This window comes from Salvelinus alpinus, chromosome 4, assembly GCF_045679555.1.
Source record: "Salvelinus alpinus chromosome 4, SLU_Salpinus.1, whole genome shotgun sequence".
NCBI lineage: Eukaryota > Metazoa > Chordata > Actinopteri > Salmoniformes > Salmonidae > Salvelinus > Salvelinus alpinus.
In genome coordinates this window covers 47,208,757-47,222,238 of record NC_092089.1, presented here as the reverse complement: position 1 = coordinate 47,222,238, position 13,482 = coordinate 47,208,757, and the positions used below count along the sequence as shown (strand labels likewise).

The following is a 13,482-nucleotide window of genomic DNA, read 5'->3' as shown; positions in this document are numbered from 1 at the left end:
TGACCAGGTCCCTTTGGTGTAAAGGTTACAAAAGAAAACTGTGGGAGTACAGAAACTGTGTGTTGATAGTTCTCTTTCTGCACATCCATTTGTTTTCACCTGGATAACATTACTGTAAATGTTGTATATCTGATCATGGTGTCACACTAGAGGAAGTTGGGAGCAGGAGGAAGTAGATACAGGAGACGTCTTGATGATGTACATTTACTACAGGAGACAGGCACCAGGACCAGATAAGCTTGACTCTCTTTTATTTTTCTAAAATGTAGTCAGTAGAGGCCTGGAGGATGACCTCTGTCAATTCCATTAGTCTTACAGCTAAACCCATAGGACCTGGAGAACCAGAGTGCTCTCTGGGTTACCTCTGTCCACTACTAAAGTCTTCCTGTATCCATCTTTAATTGCCTCATAAAATGGCACCAATGAAACCTTGGACCATGGCTTTCCAGGATTAGGTCTGAGTGCCTCAGTCTAGGACCTACAATCCAATGTTCCATGAGTAAGCGATTTTAAACCAGGAGCACATTTCTGGAGCACATACAAGCATCCATAATTGAGCTCAGGTTCCGCGATTCCTGTTCACACTCTGAAGGCACTGTATTGTGAACCCTCTGGTCCCACATGCTCACACCTGCAGAATAGGATAATTCACAATTTACAGAGAGAGTATCAACATATTTCATAAGTTATTTATTCCAATGGGATAATGTTTTGTCCCCAAATTCTAGTCACTTTACCCCTACCTACATATACAAATTACCTCGACTAACCTGTACCCCTGCACATTGACTCGGTACCGGTACCCCCTGTATATAGCCTTGTTATTGTTATTTTATTGTGTTACTTTTTAGTATTTTTTACTTTCGTTTATTTGGTAAATATATATTTATGCATGTGTTAGAGAAATGCAGTCCAGAGCTCACTCATAGGTGTGTCTCAAGAACAAGCCCACGTCTCACTATGTGGAAAATATTGTTCGCAAAATAATGTTTCAAAATAAGACCCTGAAAGGCCTCAAAGACAGACCATTAAACACTGTATCGGGAAAAGGAACAAATAGCCATAAATCATTTTCATCACTGACCTCCCAAAACACAACAAGCAGGTTTCTCCTCCACCTCACTATCGTGTCTACAAAGCGTGGGAGCGTCCGTTTGTCAAAAGTGGTGTTGGGTAATGAATATTAATGGGCTCAGATGTCAGGGAAATTAATTGGCGAGGCGGGTAAACGCCACATTATCTTTGGGGCTGAAGTATTTAGCGGTATATCAGTGCCCGTGAGCTCCTCTAATGAAAAGCGGAGGTCAGGGAAGAGGAATGGCTACGGAGAGCAGATATGAGGAATGGGGAGAAGAACTGCAGTCTCTTTTGATAGTGGGCTCTCAGTGTTGATGCAAAACTTCTGCCAAATAGCCATTATAACACACATTCTGTGTACATGTGAGTTCATGTATTTTCTGTATGCATTTTGAGGATGTGTGTGTGTGTTTTAAACTTGTGAACTTGTGTGTGGCTTCGAATGGACAGCCGGCCACAGTGAGATTGTATAGATTAGCCAATGGCTTAGCCACTGCTTGTCAAGCTGTGTGTCTGTGTGTGTGTCTGCGTGTGTGTCTGTGTGCGTGTGTGCGCATGCACGTGGCTAAGAAAGAGAAGAGTCGCCCATAACACAGTCGCCATCTCTCAGTTCCAGTCCAGTGCCTGAGGAAATGTACCCTGATATTAGCTATTAAAGAGCAGATTGTCAGGGGAGCTATGCCTGCACTGGCAGCAGCTGCACAATAGAACAGGCATGGGGCATGGGGGCGTGCTTAGGCTTGTTCAGCCATCAGTTAACCACTAAAGCTCCCCATGCACGTCTCCTAACCAACAAGGAATTCAAAGATCCAAATCTGTATGTACTGGGTTGGAAAAAGCCCTTAAACACAGACATGCATCACAAAGTGGCAAAGCTGATGACTCTGTGCATTAAACCTGCTTTTCACTTGCGTGGAACTAGGATTTCCTGTAAATGCCCTCATTTGTGAGAAGTTCTGAGGAGGTTTAAAGCTGTATAAACTTTCCAAAAGGATTTTGTCTGGAGAATGAATTCCAATGAGGAAGGAGGGGCTGAATGAGTCAACGTAAGTTCAATGACCCCTGCTGTGAAATATCTCAAAGATAATTTTGCTCTGTTATCCGAATGATAATCAAGACCATTATAAATACACTTCTGTATCCAAGCTACTTTATCAAGATCCTAATCACAGTAGATTCAAAACTGCCTCTGTAGTTGGCCTCACAACTGCAGGGCCTTGAGGAGTTTCTGTCCTTTAAGTCATGGTGGCATATAATGGGGCCCAATCATTTTAATTAAAGAGCTTAATCCAGCATCATTGAGAAAGGTAATCAGATCTCAGGGGGAGCTCTGTGATTGCCTGGAAGCCTAACGAGAGTGGAAGGATTTGAGAAGAGCATTTCTGCTCTATCGCCAAAGGAAATCTCCTGGGAAAACTGAGAGCTATAGAGGTATAGAAACAGGCAACGTGGGCCTCCCGAATGGCGCACCGGTCTAGGGCACTGCATCGCAGTGATAGAGGCGTTACTACAGACCCTGGTCCATTCCCGGACTGTGCCACAACAGAGTCCCATAGGACGGTGCACAGCGTCATCCTGGGTTAGAGGAGGGTTTGGCCGGGGGGCCTTTACTTGGCTCATCGCTCCCTAGCGACTCCTTGTGGTGGGGCCGAGTGCCTGCATGCTGACGCCGGTCGCCAGTTGAGCGGTGTTTCCTCCGACACATTGGTGCGGCTGGCTTCCGGGTTAAGCTGGCGGGTGTTAAGGAGCGGATGACTCTACCTTCGCCTCTCCCAAGCCCATTGGGGAGTTGCAGCGATGAGACAAGATCGAAATTGGGGAGAAAAGGGGGGTAAAAAAGAAACAGACGACAAAAAGGACGGGAAGCTCTCCAAGAGGGTCATGATAGCTGTCTCTTTTTCCCAATCGAATTCCCTCTTTCTTTGTGGCATCCTCTCTCTCTCTCTCTCTCTCCCTCTCTCTCTAATTGTCTCCCTCTCGTTTGATTTAATTTCTTCTCTTCCCCCTTTCCTTCTGGAGTCCCTGCACTTCCTCATCTTTCTTTCACTTACTGTATTTTTCATTCCCTCTTTCTCTTTCATTGTTACTTCCTCTCCCTGCTCTCTTTCCCTCTCCAATCTCTCTTTCTCGTTCCATCTCCTTAATCCTTTGCTTATTTACTCTATTACCCCTTATATCCCTGTTTCTCTCTCTCCCTCACTACCCCCCCCCCCCCCCCTCCCTCTTAGCCCATAACTGTCAGTCCCCACCCGCTGCCTCTCTAGATTGATCACAGTCATTACCTTCATTAATGAGAGGTGATTGAGTTCTTAACAGAGCCAGTTAGGTCACAGCAAGTGGGGATATGGATTACTGGAGCCTTCCCAGAGTAGAGGGCGTTTTAGGCCAGCCAAAGTACACTATAATCACCTGCTCGCGAAAGGCAAATGGCTCTTTAATGGCATTATGGAAGATGAGTGCACTGCAATGCAAGAACAGACACATGTATGTGCCTACATTGCCTTTTGAACAGGTCGCCCTTGATTGAAATAGAGGTGGGTCACTGAAATGGGATTTCCTGTTTAAAAGATGAAGCAACGAAGAGTCACATCCATGCTTGTGTGTGAACAGTACACAACCACACACATACTGTATATACTCACCACAAAAACACAGTGTACATAGAGAGAGTACATACTCAAAAGCACATGTATAGAGACACGCATGTGCGCATGCAAGCACAATACATGTATGTTGTCAGACAAACTACAAAAACACATTTAACCCTGCTTTTCAAGGACAAATCAAATCATTATCTTGTGCTGAAAACCTGCCCACAGAAGGAGGTAGGTTGACAGCTCTTGGTCTCTAGTGAGTTGGCTTTGATTGAGGGGTTGGCATAGTGTGACTGCGGGATGTTTTGATACCTGGCACTCAAAAGAAGGCTGGGAGTAGCTGGATAATAATTGCAGGGGGGTGAGGGGCACTGTTATTGTTTTCCTCTTAGCATAAATAGTATTCATCAGTGACAAGGTGAGGCCCACCATCAATTGCCATCCAATTAGGGATTCACATGGTGGCTTTATGCGATTTAACAGAAATATCAAGTATCAAAGGTGTCAACTAGAGTTAATGGTGTATACTGTAATTTGGATATTGTAGAGTATTATAAATTAAATTAATTCACTATTGATTCGCTCTCTTGGTTGGCGATCTTCACTCTGTGTCATTGCAGAGAACTGAGAGGAATTGACATCGATCAGGGGATGCTGCCGAGACTAACATTTTATTTTGGTAAATAAGGAGCCAGTTCACAGTATTTTTTATACCGACTTGTGCTGTTTCTCTCATCAGATCTTATTGATCCATAGATGCCTTTGATCTCCATACATGAGACAATTATCTTTGGTGCAGTAGTCGTCTTGTAACAGGTTTTTTCATCGGGGAAGGTAAATGAACATATCTATCGCCCTCTGCAGATGGCTTTCCAGGTGCATCGCCACTACCACTATCTCCTGTGCTCACACTGGCTCCAACCCTGGGATCCCTGGCATCAACCCTGGCACCCATGACATCAATGTTACCACCCCTGACACCTACGCTGGCATCGAGTCCCAACTCATCCACAGGGACAGAGACTACCTCAGCTACAGGATGGGATGACATGGCCTCGCCCAAACCCAGCTCACCTTTAGAACCAGACATGGAGGTGGAGCAAGAGGCTGAGACAGACCCGGAGACAGAGGAAGAGAAAGCCAGGCGTCTGCTCTACTGCTCGCTCTGCAAGATGGCCGTCAACTCAGCATCCCAACTGGAGGCTCATAACAGCGGTGAGAGACCTGCCCTCCTCTCAGTCCCTCCTGTCCCTGGGGGCTCAATCACTAACCCTGAATAGTAGCTCTTAAATAGAGTTCACTCTTCTGTCAATGTGAAGAACACAGCCAATCATGTCCATCATTTGATTGGTAGGGTCTATTCATTGGCAAATAATGTCAGTGCCTCTCAATGCTGTTTACATAATAGTGGCAAAGGACTGTGGATGCAAATGCCTGATAGACCTTATTGTGACTCACTTTTTCCTATTTTATCGTCCAGGTACGAAGCACAAGACCATGCTAGAGGCCAGGAGTGGTGTGGGATCCATCAAGTCCTTCCCCCGGCCAGGGGTCAAGAGTAAGCTAGCTCCGCCCACCAAGGCAGCCACGGGCCTGCAGAACAAAACATTTCACTGTGAGATCTGCAATGTGCATGTCAACTCCGAGACACAGCTAAAACAGGTGAGAAACACCAAGGTGTTACATGAACATTAGCCATTGTATATTATCACAGTTCCATGAGTGAAAATTGTGAATTTTGTTAATGGAAATTGTTTGAATTCACTATATTTAAATGTCATGTTCTTATCAGTGGTATAACTGTGTCTGTCTCTCTTGGGTTTGTTGAAGTAGTGTCTTATGAGAAATTATTACTAAGCCTACGTAATATAACCTTGAAATTACAGAGAACATTTTTCAGGCATTGATTACACTAAATGAATAGAAACAAATTAGTAGATAGGCTTTCAAAACTGGATGAATGGAACATGTCTTAAAATTGAATTGGCAAGTTTTTTTATATATATATTTGGACTTTTAGAGTGCTGCATTGATCATGCAATTTTGACATATTGCATTTACTGGCAATTTTCTTGTTTTAATTTGTACCTCTATGGCTGACAACCCTTCCCGAATCAATTAGTGGTGTTCTGTCCTCCTTGGTCTTTTTGAGCCCCCTTAACTCTTAAGGATGCGCCCCTTTTTTCAATTCTTGCCTAAAATGACATACCCAAATCTAACTGCCTGTAGCTCAGGACCTGAAGCAAGGATATGCATATTCTTGATAACATTTGAAAGGAAACACTTTGCAGTTTGTGGAAATGTTAAATTAATGTAGGAGAATATAACACATTAGATCTGGTAAAAGATAATACAAAAAAAAGCGTATTTATATATATATATTTTGTACTGTTATCTTTGGAATGCAAGAGAAAGGCCATAAATGTATTATTCCAGCCCAGGCACAATTTAGATTTTGGACACTAGATAGCAGATAGCAGCAGTGTCTGTGCAATGGATCCAATGAACCATTGCATTTCTGTTCAACATTTTGTATAAAGACTGCCCAAATATGCCTAATTGGTTTATTAATACATTTTCAAGTTCATAACTGTGCACTCTCCTCAAACAATAGCATGGTATTCTTTCACTGTAATAGCTACTGTAAATTGGACAGTGCAGTTGTATTAACAAGAATTTAAGCTTTCTGCCAATATCAGATATGTCTATGTCCTGGGAAATGTTCTTGTTACTTACAATCTCATGCTAATCACATTAGCCTACGTTAGCTCAACCATGCCGCGGGGGACCCACCGATCCTGTAGAGGTGGGTCCCCCTCTACACACAACCAGTAAGTCCCTCCTTGTCTCAATACTGACAAAATACAGAATCATAGGAATCACCTAAACAATCAGAAAGTCTCTACACCACAAATCTCTGTCACCAAGATGTGAGAGACACGATTGAGGGTATCTCTTTCTTGTTTTGTAATCTAAAACGGTGTTCTTCATTATTCGTTTATTCAATAACCCCTAGATATGAAGTTGATACGGTTTGTGACTTTAATACAGAAGACGATTTCAAAGGGCTCCATTGACCTTCAAACCCACACTCTCAGACACTGATTGAGTTTTTTGTTCTGTCTTTCTCTCCCTCTTTCTCTCTCTCTGTCTCTCTCTCTCACTCTGTCTCTCTCGCTCTCTCTCTGTCTCTGTCTCTCTCTTTCTCTCTTGCTCTCACTCTAAACAATCACTTGTGGTCTCTCTCTTTCTTATTATATAACATTACGGTCCTCTCCATCTCTCCTCCAGCACATCAGCAGCAGACGTCACAAAGACCGAGCGGCAGGCAAACCAGCCAAACCCAAATACAGTCCCTACAGTAAACCACCAAAAGTCCAGGCCACACAACCAGTAAGTCCCTCCTTGTCTCAATACTGACAAAATACAGAATCATAGGAATCACCTAAACAGTCAGAAAGTCTCTACACCACAAATCTCTGTCACCAAGATGTGAGAGACACGATTGAGGGTATCTCTTTCTTGTTTTGTAATCTAAAACAGTGTTCTTCATTATTCGTTTATTCAATAACCCCTAGATATGAAGTTGATATGGTTTGTGACTTTACAGGCCTAGTAAAAATGAAGGTCTGAGACCGACATGCTAAAGGTGGAATGTATTGGGGATTCATCTGGGGCCAAATGGCAGAAAAAAATGAAAGTCAAGTTTCCATCATGGGTCTCATAAAGTGGCAGACAGAGATAACTTGCGACCAGGCCCAGGGGTTGACAATCTGTGGGAAATGACACGTCTAAATCCCATCATCAACTGTATTAACCCAGAGGAGACACTTATATATGGAAAGAGCAAAGCTTCCTCCCAGTAGGTTAGAATACATGAGTCAGTTGATTGACAGCACATAACAATTTCCATCTTGGTGTTCAGAGGAAGCTCCATTTCCCTATCACTAATACAGAAGACGATTTCAAAGGGCTCCATTGACCTTCAAACCCACACTCACAGACACTGATTGAGTTTTTTGTTCTGTCTTTCTCTCCCTCTTTCTCTCTCTCTGTCTCTCTCTCTCACTCTGTCTCTCTCGCTCTCTCTCTGTCTCTGTCTCTCTCTTTCTCTCTTGCTCTCACTCTCCAGGTGAAGCTGACAGTGGGGAAGGAGTTGTGCCAACCTCAGATCACTCAGATAATGCCCGCTCACCTGGCAGCATTGGCATCAGCAGCAGCAGCCATGGGCTCGGCCTTCCCCGGCCTCCGCTCCACCCACGCTCCGTCCCATGGCCTCACCCTTTTTCAGAAACACACCCTCCCTGCTGCCCTGCTCCGCCCCGCCCCCGGGCCTGTCAGGACCTCCCATACACAGTTACTGTTTGCCCCCTACTGACTCACAACCCCACCCTATAGACTCCATGGACTCCCCATGACGGCCGTGCCACGGAGGTTGTTATGAACCAGAGTCCCCTTCCCTCTGCTTATCCCTTTATAGATTTGGACCACAGGCCACCTTCACCAGAATATGGGGATAATAGGCACACAGGTATTGTTTAACCCATACTGCCAGATAAACCCTACTGGGCTGGCCAGACCTCCCGTTATGGATTTCCCAAGGAACCCATCAATGGCCTAGAATTGATCAGTGTCCCCCTTCCCTCTGCTGTTCCCCCTACATTCAGAGAAGAACCACACCGGAACGAATAACGGCTCAAATAAACAGATGGACGCGGTGTGTTAGCCATCACCTGCTGGGTGTGAACGATCCAACATGTTTAATCATGTGGAAATAACCTAAAATAATAGCCGATATTCTGGTCAGTGGCGATAGGACGGCCACACACGGCTTTTAACCGTTTGTCGTCCTGGTGTGTTTCCTCTGAAGACTACGATCTTCACCAAAACATATGGACTACAGACAACCTGAAGCATTACATCTGGACTACTGCCCACTCTATTCCATTTGGATTACTACTGCTCTACAGTATTAACCCTGCATTTCCCGTTCCACTTGACTACAGGCCAGTCTCGTCATTACTGTAGGACCACCCTGTCGAATCTACTCGTTCATCTTCACAGAGTCATTGACTCATCACAATTCCCTCCAATAGTAGCTAGTACTTAGTAGTACCCACACAGCCACCCCTTCTAGTATTACAGGGCTACTTAGCCCCAAACATTCCTGTGCCATTCTCTTGCCCTTGAATCATACCCAAGGACAGGACTTGGAGTTATATTGTACTGCAATAATGTATAAGACAAACCAGTGAACTATGCAGTGTCAATTCTGTCTAATGCAAGGCACAGTTTGAGCTATAAATGTGCTATAGGGATATCATGTTTGTAAAGATAGTGTCGTACTAAGATCATTGCTTCAGTGGAGGTAGCTATCGCTCACGACTGATACGGATCTCATCTTTTGCTCTATGCACTTTAAGTCCCCCCTCTGTTGACGTCTGCAGTGCATTAGATGGCTAGAGTATGTGTTGTAGTTTCTCTTGCATTTACGTGTCTGTGTCTGTTAGTGTGTGAGTGTTTGTTTCTTTGTGTGCGTGCGTATGTGTGTGTGTGTATATGGGTGTTTGTGTGTGACCTTGCCCTCCACCTTAAAGCCATCCCAGCTGACACCCAATAACCATTCTGAATGACCACGTCATGGTTTAAAGGGACCACTAATGCTTGTGTATAATATCTGTTAATGTGTAAAAGATGAACAATTTCAAATAAAAGAGTCTTACTTTGTTAACTTTGTTGATGCTACAATTCACCAATGGGACTGTACAGTTGCACATGCATGTGCAAAAATGTATGCACTACTGTAAGTCACTCTGGATAAGAGCCTCTGCTAAATGACTAAAACGTCAAATGCACACGTTATAGTGTCATATAGACATACAACACAATTGAAGGCTCTCAGCTTGCTTGACGGTTAGCGTTTTTTGTCATGAGTCTTATTCTGGAGGCAGCGCAGCAGAGTGATCACTAGCTGGCACAGCCACAAAGTCATAAAATCTGATGTTTTACCAAACCCTAATGCCTAACCCTAACATTTAAATTAAGACCTAAAAGCAACAAAAGAAATGAAAAAAATGAAAAAACATGATTTTTTTTTACAATATAGTCAATTTAAGGGGATTAAGGGGAAATCATCCTGTTCTGCCTCCAGGACAAGACTCATTACAATAAACGTCAACCTGCAGATGTCTTCCCCTCAAGAAGTAAAATCATTGATAAACAGGTTTCGGCGCCAGCAATTTGAGCTAACCAAAACACTATAAGTCATCAGGTACATATTGTAGACATTTTTTCAGTCTGTCTGTGGTCCAGTCCATGATCCCATAAGGCTGTGCGTCAATCCCCAGTCTGAAGTATATCTGCCCAAAAGACTCCTGACAACATTCCTGACACACACAACTCCCCTCTTCAGCCAGAGGGAGCTTACTTCCAACCCTAATCCGACTCCAAAAACAACAAAGCAGGCCGCCTGATGACCAGAGAGCAAGACATTGAGTGTGTGACAAATGGGTATTGAGGTTCCTTGGTACCACACAGTAACATACAGAGGGGTTTATTTCCAAAATATTAGCACCTTACATTTATCACCTGTTTATTAGGACTCCTGAGAAAACCACAGATTGGATTGATGACCACAGAAAACATTCATTTTATGATTGTGAAGAATTGATCTGGTGGACTGTGGATGTGTGACAGCAGGCGTGTTTATATGCAGTAGCACACACTGCTGAACTAATAGCTGGTTGTTTTCTGTCATCTTAAAAAAAGACACAAGTTCATTGCGCTATTGCTTCTATTGAGTAGGTCTTCCCTTTCTATCCTGTAGGCTGTAGAAAACGGTGTCGTGCTGGAGGACTAATGTACAGGCAGGGGGATGCTTAGTAACACAGTAGGAACAGGCTCTGAAGTCGGATACCCTTGGGACACAAGGGCAGATTCAGACAGCGTGTCTGTCCATGTTCACCTCGGATTCCACATTATGATAAATGCCTCAATTAACATTCCACATCCATTAGAACTTCATATTTCTTCCATCAGGTTTTATACAGTTTTGAAACCTGCTGCTGTTATCTTAGACTGAACACCTGCATCACATGCCAGTTGGTTTTTACAGTCTCATGTCTCAGCAGACCGCTTTCATGCCTCTCATGGTTCAAGTTAGGATAGGGATTTGATTAGAAGTCCCAGTCAAATATTTTTGTGAGAAGGTAGAAATATTGGAGTGCTCAAAACAACAAATGAAATCCTAATGTAATCCTAATGTAATCCTAATGTAATCCTAATCCAAACATAGGTCAGAACACAGAGTTTTTGAGGTTTGGTTTCGAAATTCCACAGAGTAATGTGTGTAAAAATGTACCGTTTACCTTTTCTTTTTCTCAATCTTAAAGAGCTATACAGTACCTTTGACCTTGGCAATAACGTTGGCCTTAATGATGAGAGCAAAGCCCACAAGCTTCGGCTTGTTTAGGAGTCTATGGTTACCATGCAGTTCAGATCGACCAAGACACAACAACATTACAAACATGTTTCCCCAAATGTATTGGGATGAGTTTGTTTGAATGGAACTGAGATCCAAACATAAATTAAGGAAAGCATTTACATGCAAACAAATAGCCCAACTAAGTTCTCTGCTCTCCACATTGTACAGTATAGCTATTGTTGACATCTCCCATTGGCTCCAAATCCACCTTCATTCCGAGGCTTTGTCATGTCCAATATCAACATGGGGAATCACTGAGTCAGAGGGAAAAGAAATTGGCACAAATAGTATACAAATAAATAAATAATACTAGCCTACATGATTACTAATGTTGTCATGGATTCATTGCATGCATACATAAACCCTTACTCTCTTAGCTCAGATTACTACTGGCTGACCCCTCATACTAAATTAGTATTTTCAGTTATATGACCCGCCCTTGCCTTGCTCTCCTTGGCCACATCAATTATTGAGCCATTAATTATTGGCTCAAACAGATGTCACTCAAGTGAGACGGAGACTGTGACCCTAATGAATAACCTGCCGCCATAAACACACAGAGAGCGTGTTGGACGAGTCTGAACGGACCTGAGAGGTACTATAAATTACAAGGACAGAGAACTAGTAAAAGGCAATGGTTCCATGTCAGTGACTGGCCAATATATCAGCCAGTATGATGTTATAAATGTTTATACTGCTCCATGTCTCTTCTAGGAACCAAATAAGCGTTCCAATAGAACATATTAATATATCTAACTGAGGCAATATGGGAGGAGTAGCCTACCTATAAAAGGACACTGGGTGTGCAGTAACTACTCAGCTAGCGCACAACATTCTGAGAACCATATGTTTCTTTGAGCTTGGTGAGAGCGTGGTTGTCTTATGATTATTTTGCATACAACATTCTAGGAAAGGTGCAGGATACCCAGCTAGAGCGAAACATTCTGAGAACCATATGTTTCTTAGGGGGGAATTTCAGTACTTCAGCATAACATTTCCTAAGGTTTCCTCATGGTTCTATTTAAAATAATGTTCTCAAATTGTTCCCGAGAACGTTAAGAAACAACGTTCTTCTGTGGGAATTTAAGTACTTAGGACATAACGTTTTCTGCAGGTTTCCTCGTGGTTCTATTTAAAGTCATGTTCTCAGAACATTAAGAGAACTTTCCATAAAAACCACAAGAAAACACAACGTTCAAAGAACATAATAAGAATTTACACTCCGTTCTCTGGGTCAACAAAACTCTCTCCATCCTCTGTCTTGTTAAGTGTGTTCAGATGTGTTGGCCGCACACACTAATTGGCCACACCTGATCTTAATGAGTGAGGGTTTTCTTTGAAATGGGGTTTGTTTGAATAGACAAATATGTACAACTTTGTATGAGTAAACAGGAACATTCTTTATTTTAACCAGTAAGTTGACTGAGAACACATTCTCATGTAGAGCAACGACCTGGGGAATAGTTACAGCGGAGAGGATGAATGAGCCAATTGGAAGCTGGGGATAATTACATGTCTAGGATTTGGAATTTAGGCAGGACACTGGGATTAACACCCCTACTCTTATGATAAATGCAATGTGAGCTTTGGTGACCACGTCGTCCCATCCGAAAGATGGCACCCTATACAGGGCAATCCTCAATCACTGCCCTGGGATATTTGCTTGTTTTTCAGACCAGAGGAAAGAGTGCCTCCTACTGGCCCTCCAACACCACTTCCAGCAGCATCTGGTCTCCAATCTAGGGAGCGACCATGATCAACCCTGCTTAGTTTCAGAGGCAAGCCAGCAGTGGGATGCAGGGTGGTATGCTGCCCACTTCTGTTCTCAGAATGTTTAAAAAACGTTCAGTTTTACCGGCCAGGAAACTTACAGCTTAATTCCCAGAACCAATGGGAAACCAAAAATGTACATTCCCACAGCTTCCAAAGGATCTCCAAAGAACCAAATGTCAAAATAACCATGCTGGGTATGATCTAGAAGGCAAGGTTATACACTTTATAGAGTGCTTAAGAAAATGAAAGTGCCCCTGGGCTGAGTGTAAGGTTGTGTAAGGTCTGCGGAAAGGTTGTATAATTGTGCGTGCGTGTGTGTGTTCAGTGTTCTCTATCAATGTCAAGTGCCAATCAAGATTTAGCTGACAGGAAATATTCAAGCTATTATTAAAAGTGGAGATGGAGATAATGTGAACTGTTTACCAATGACACATTTTGTTTAGTCATTTTTTGAAACAACTTACTGTAGATGACATATCCCTGCATGCAACTGCCTGGTTCTGATAGTTGGGAATTTGTGTTAGTTTCAGTGTCGCTGTCTCCTTCTCATCACCT

General features: G+C 43.1%; 1 protein-coding gene across 1 annotated transcript in view; it reads left to right on the top strand.

The window, feature by feature from the left end:
- The window catches only part of LOC139573764 (zinc finger protein 385D-like), a 42,770-nt gene extending 33,368 nt beyond the window's left edge, over positions 1-9,402 (top strand). Inside the window, exons 5-8 of the mRNA XM_071397599.1 lie at positions 4,536-4,886; positions 5,152-5,333; positions 6,963-7,064; positions 7,804-9,402. Of these exons, the coding sequence (XP_071253700.1) occupies positions 4,536-4,886; positions 5,152-5,333; positions 6,963-7,064; positions 7,804-8,049 (881 nt within the window). The 3' untranslated portion in view covers positions 8,050-9,402. The remainder of the gene's footprint in view (positions 1-4,535; positions 4,887-5,151; positions 5,334-6,962; positions 7,065-7,803) is intronic.
- The last annotated feature ends 4,080 nt before the right edge of the window (positions 9,403-13,482 follow it).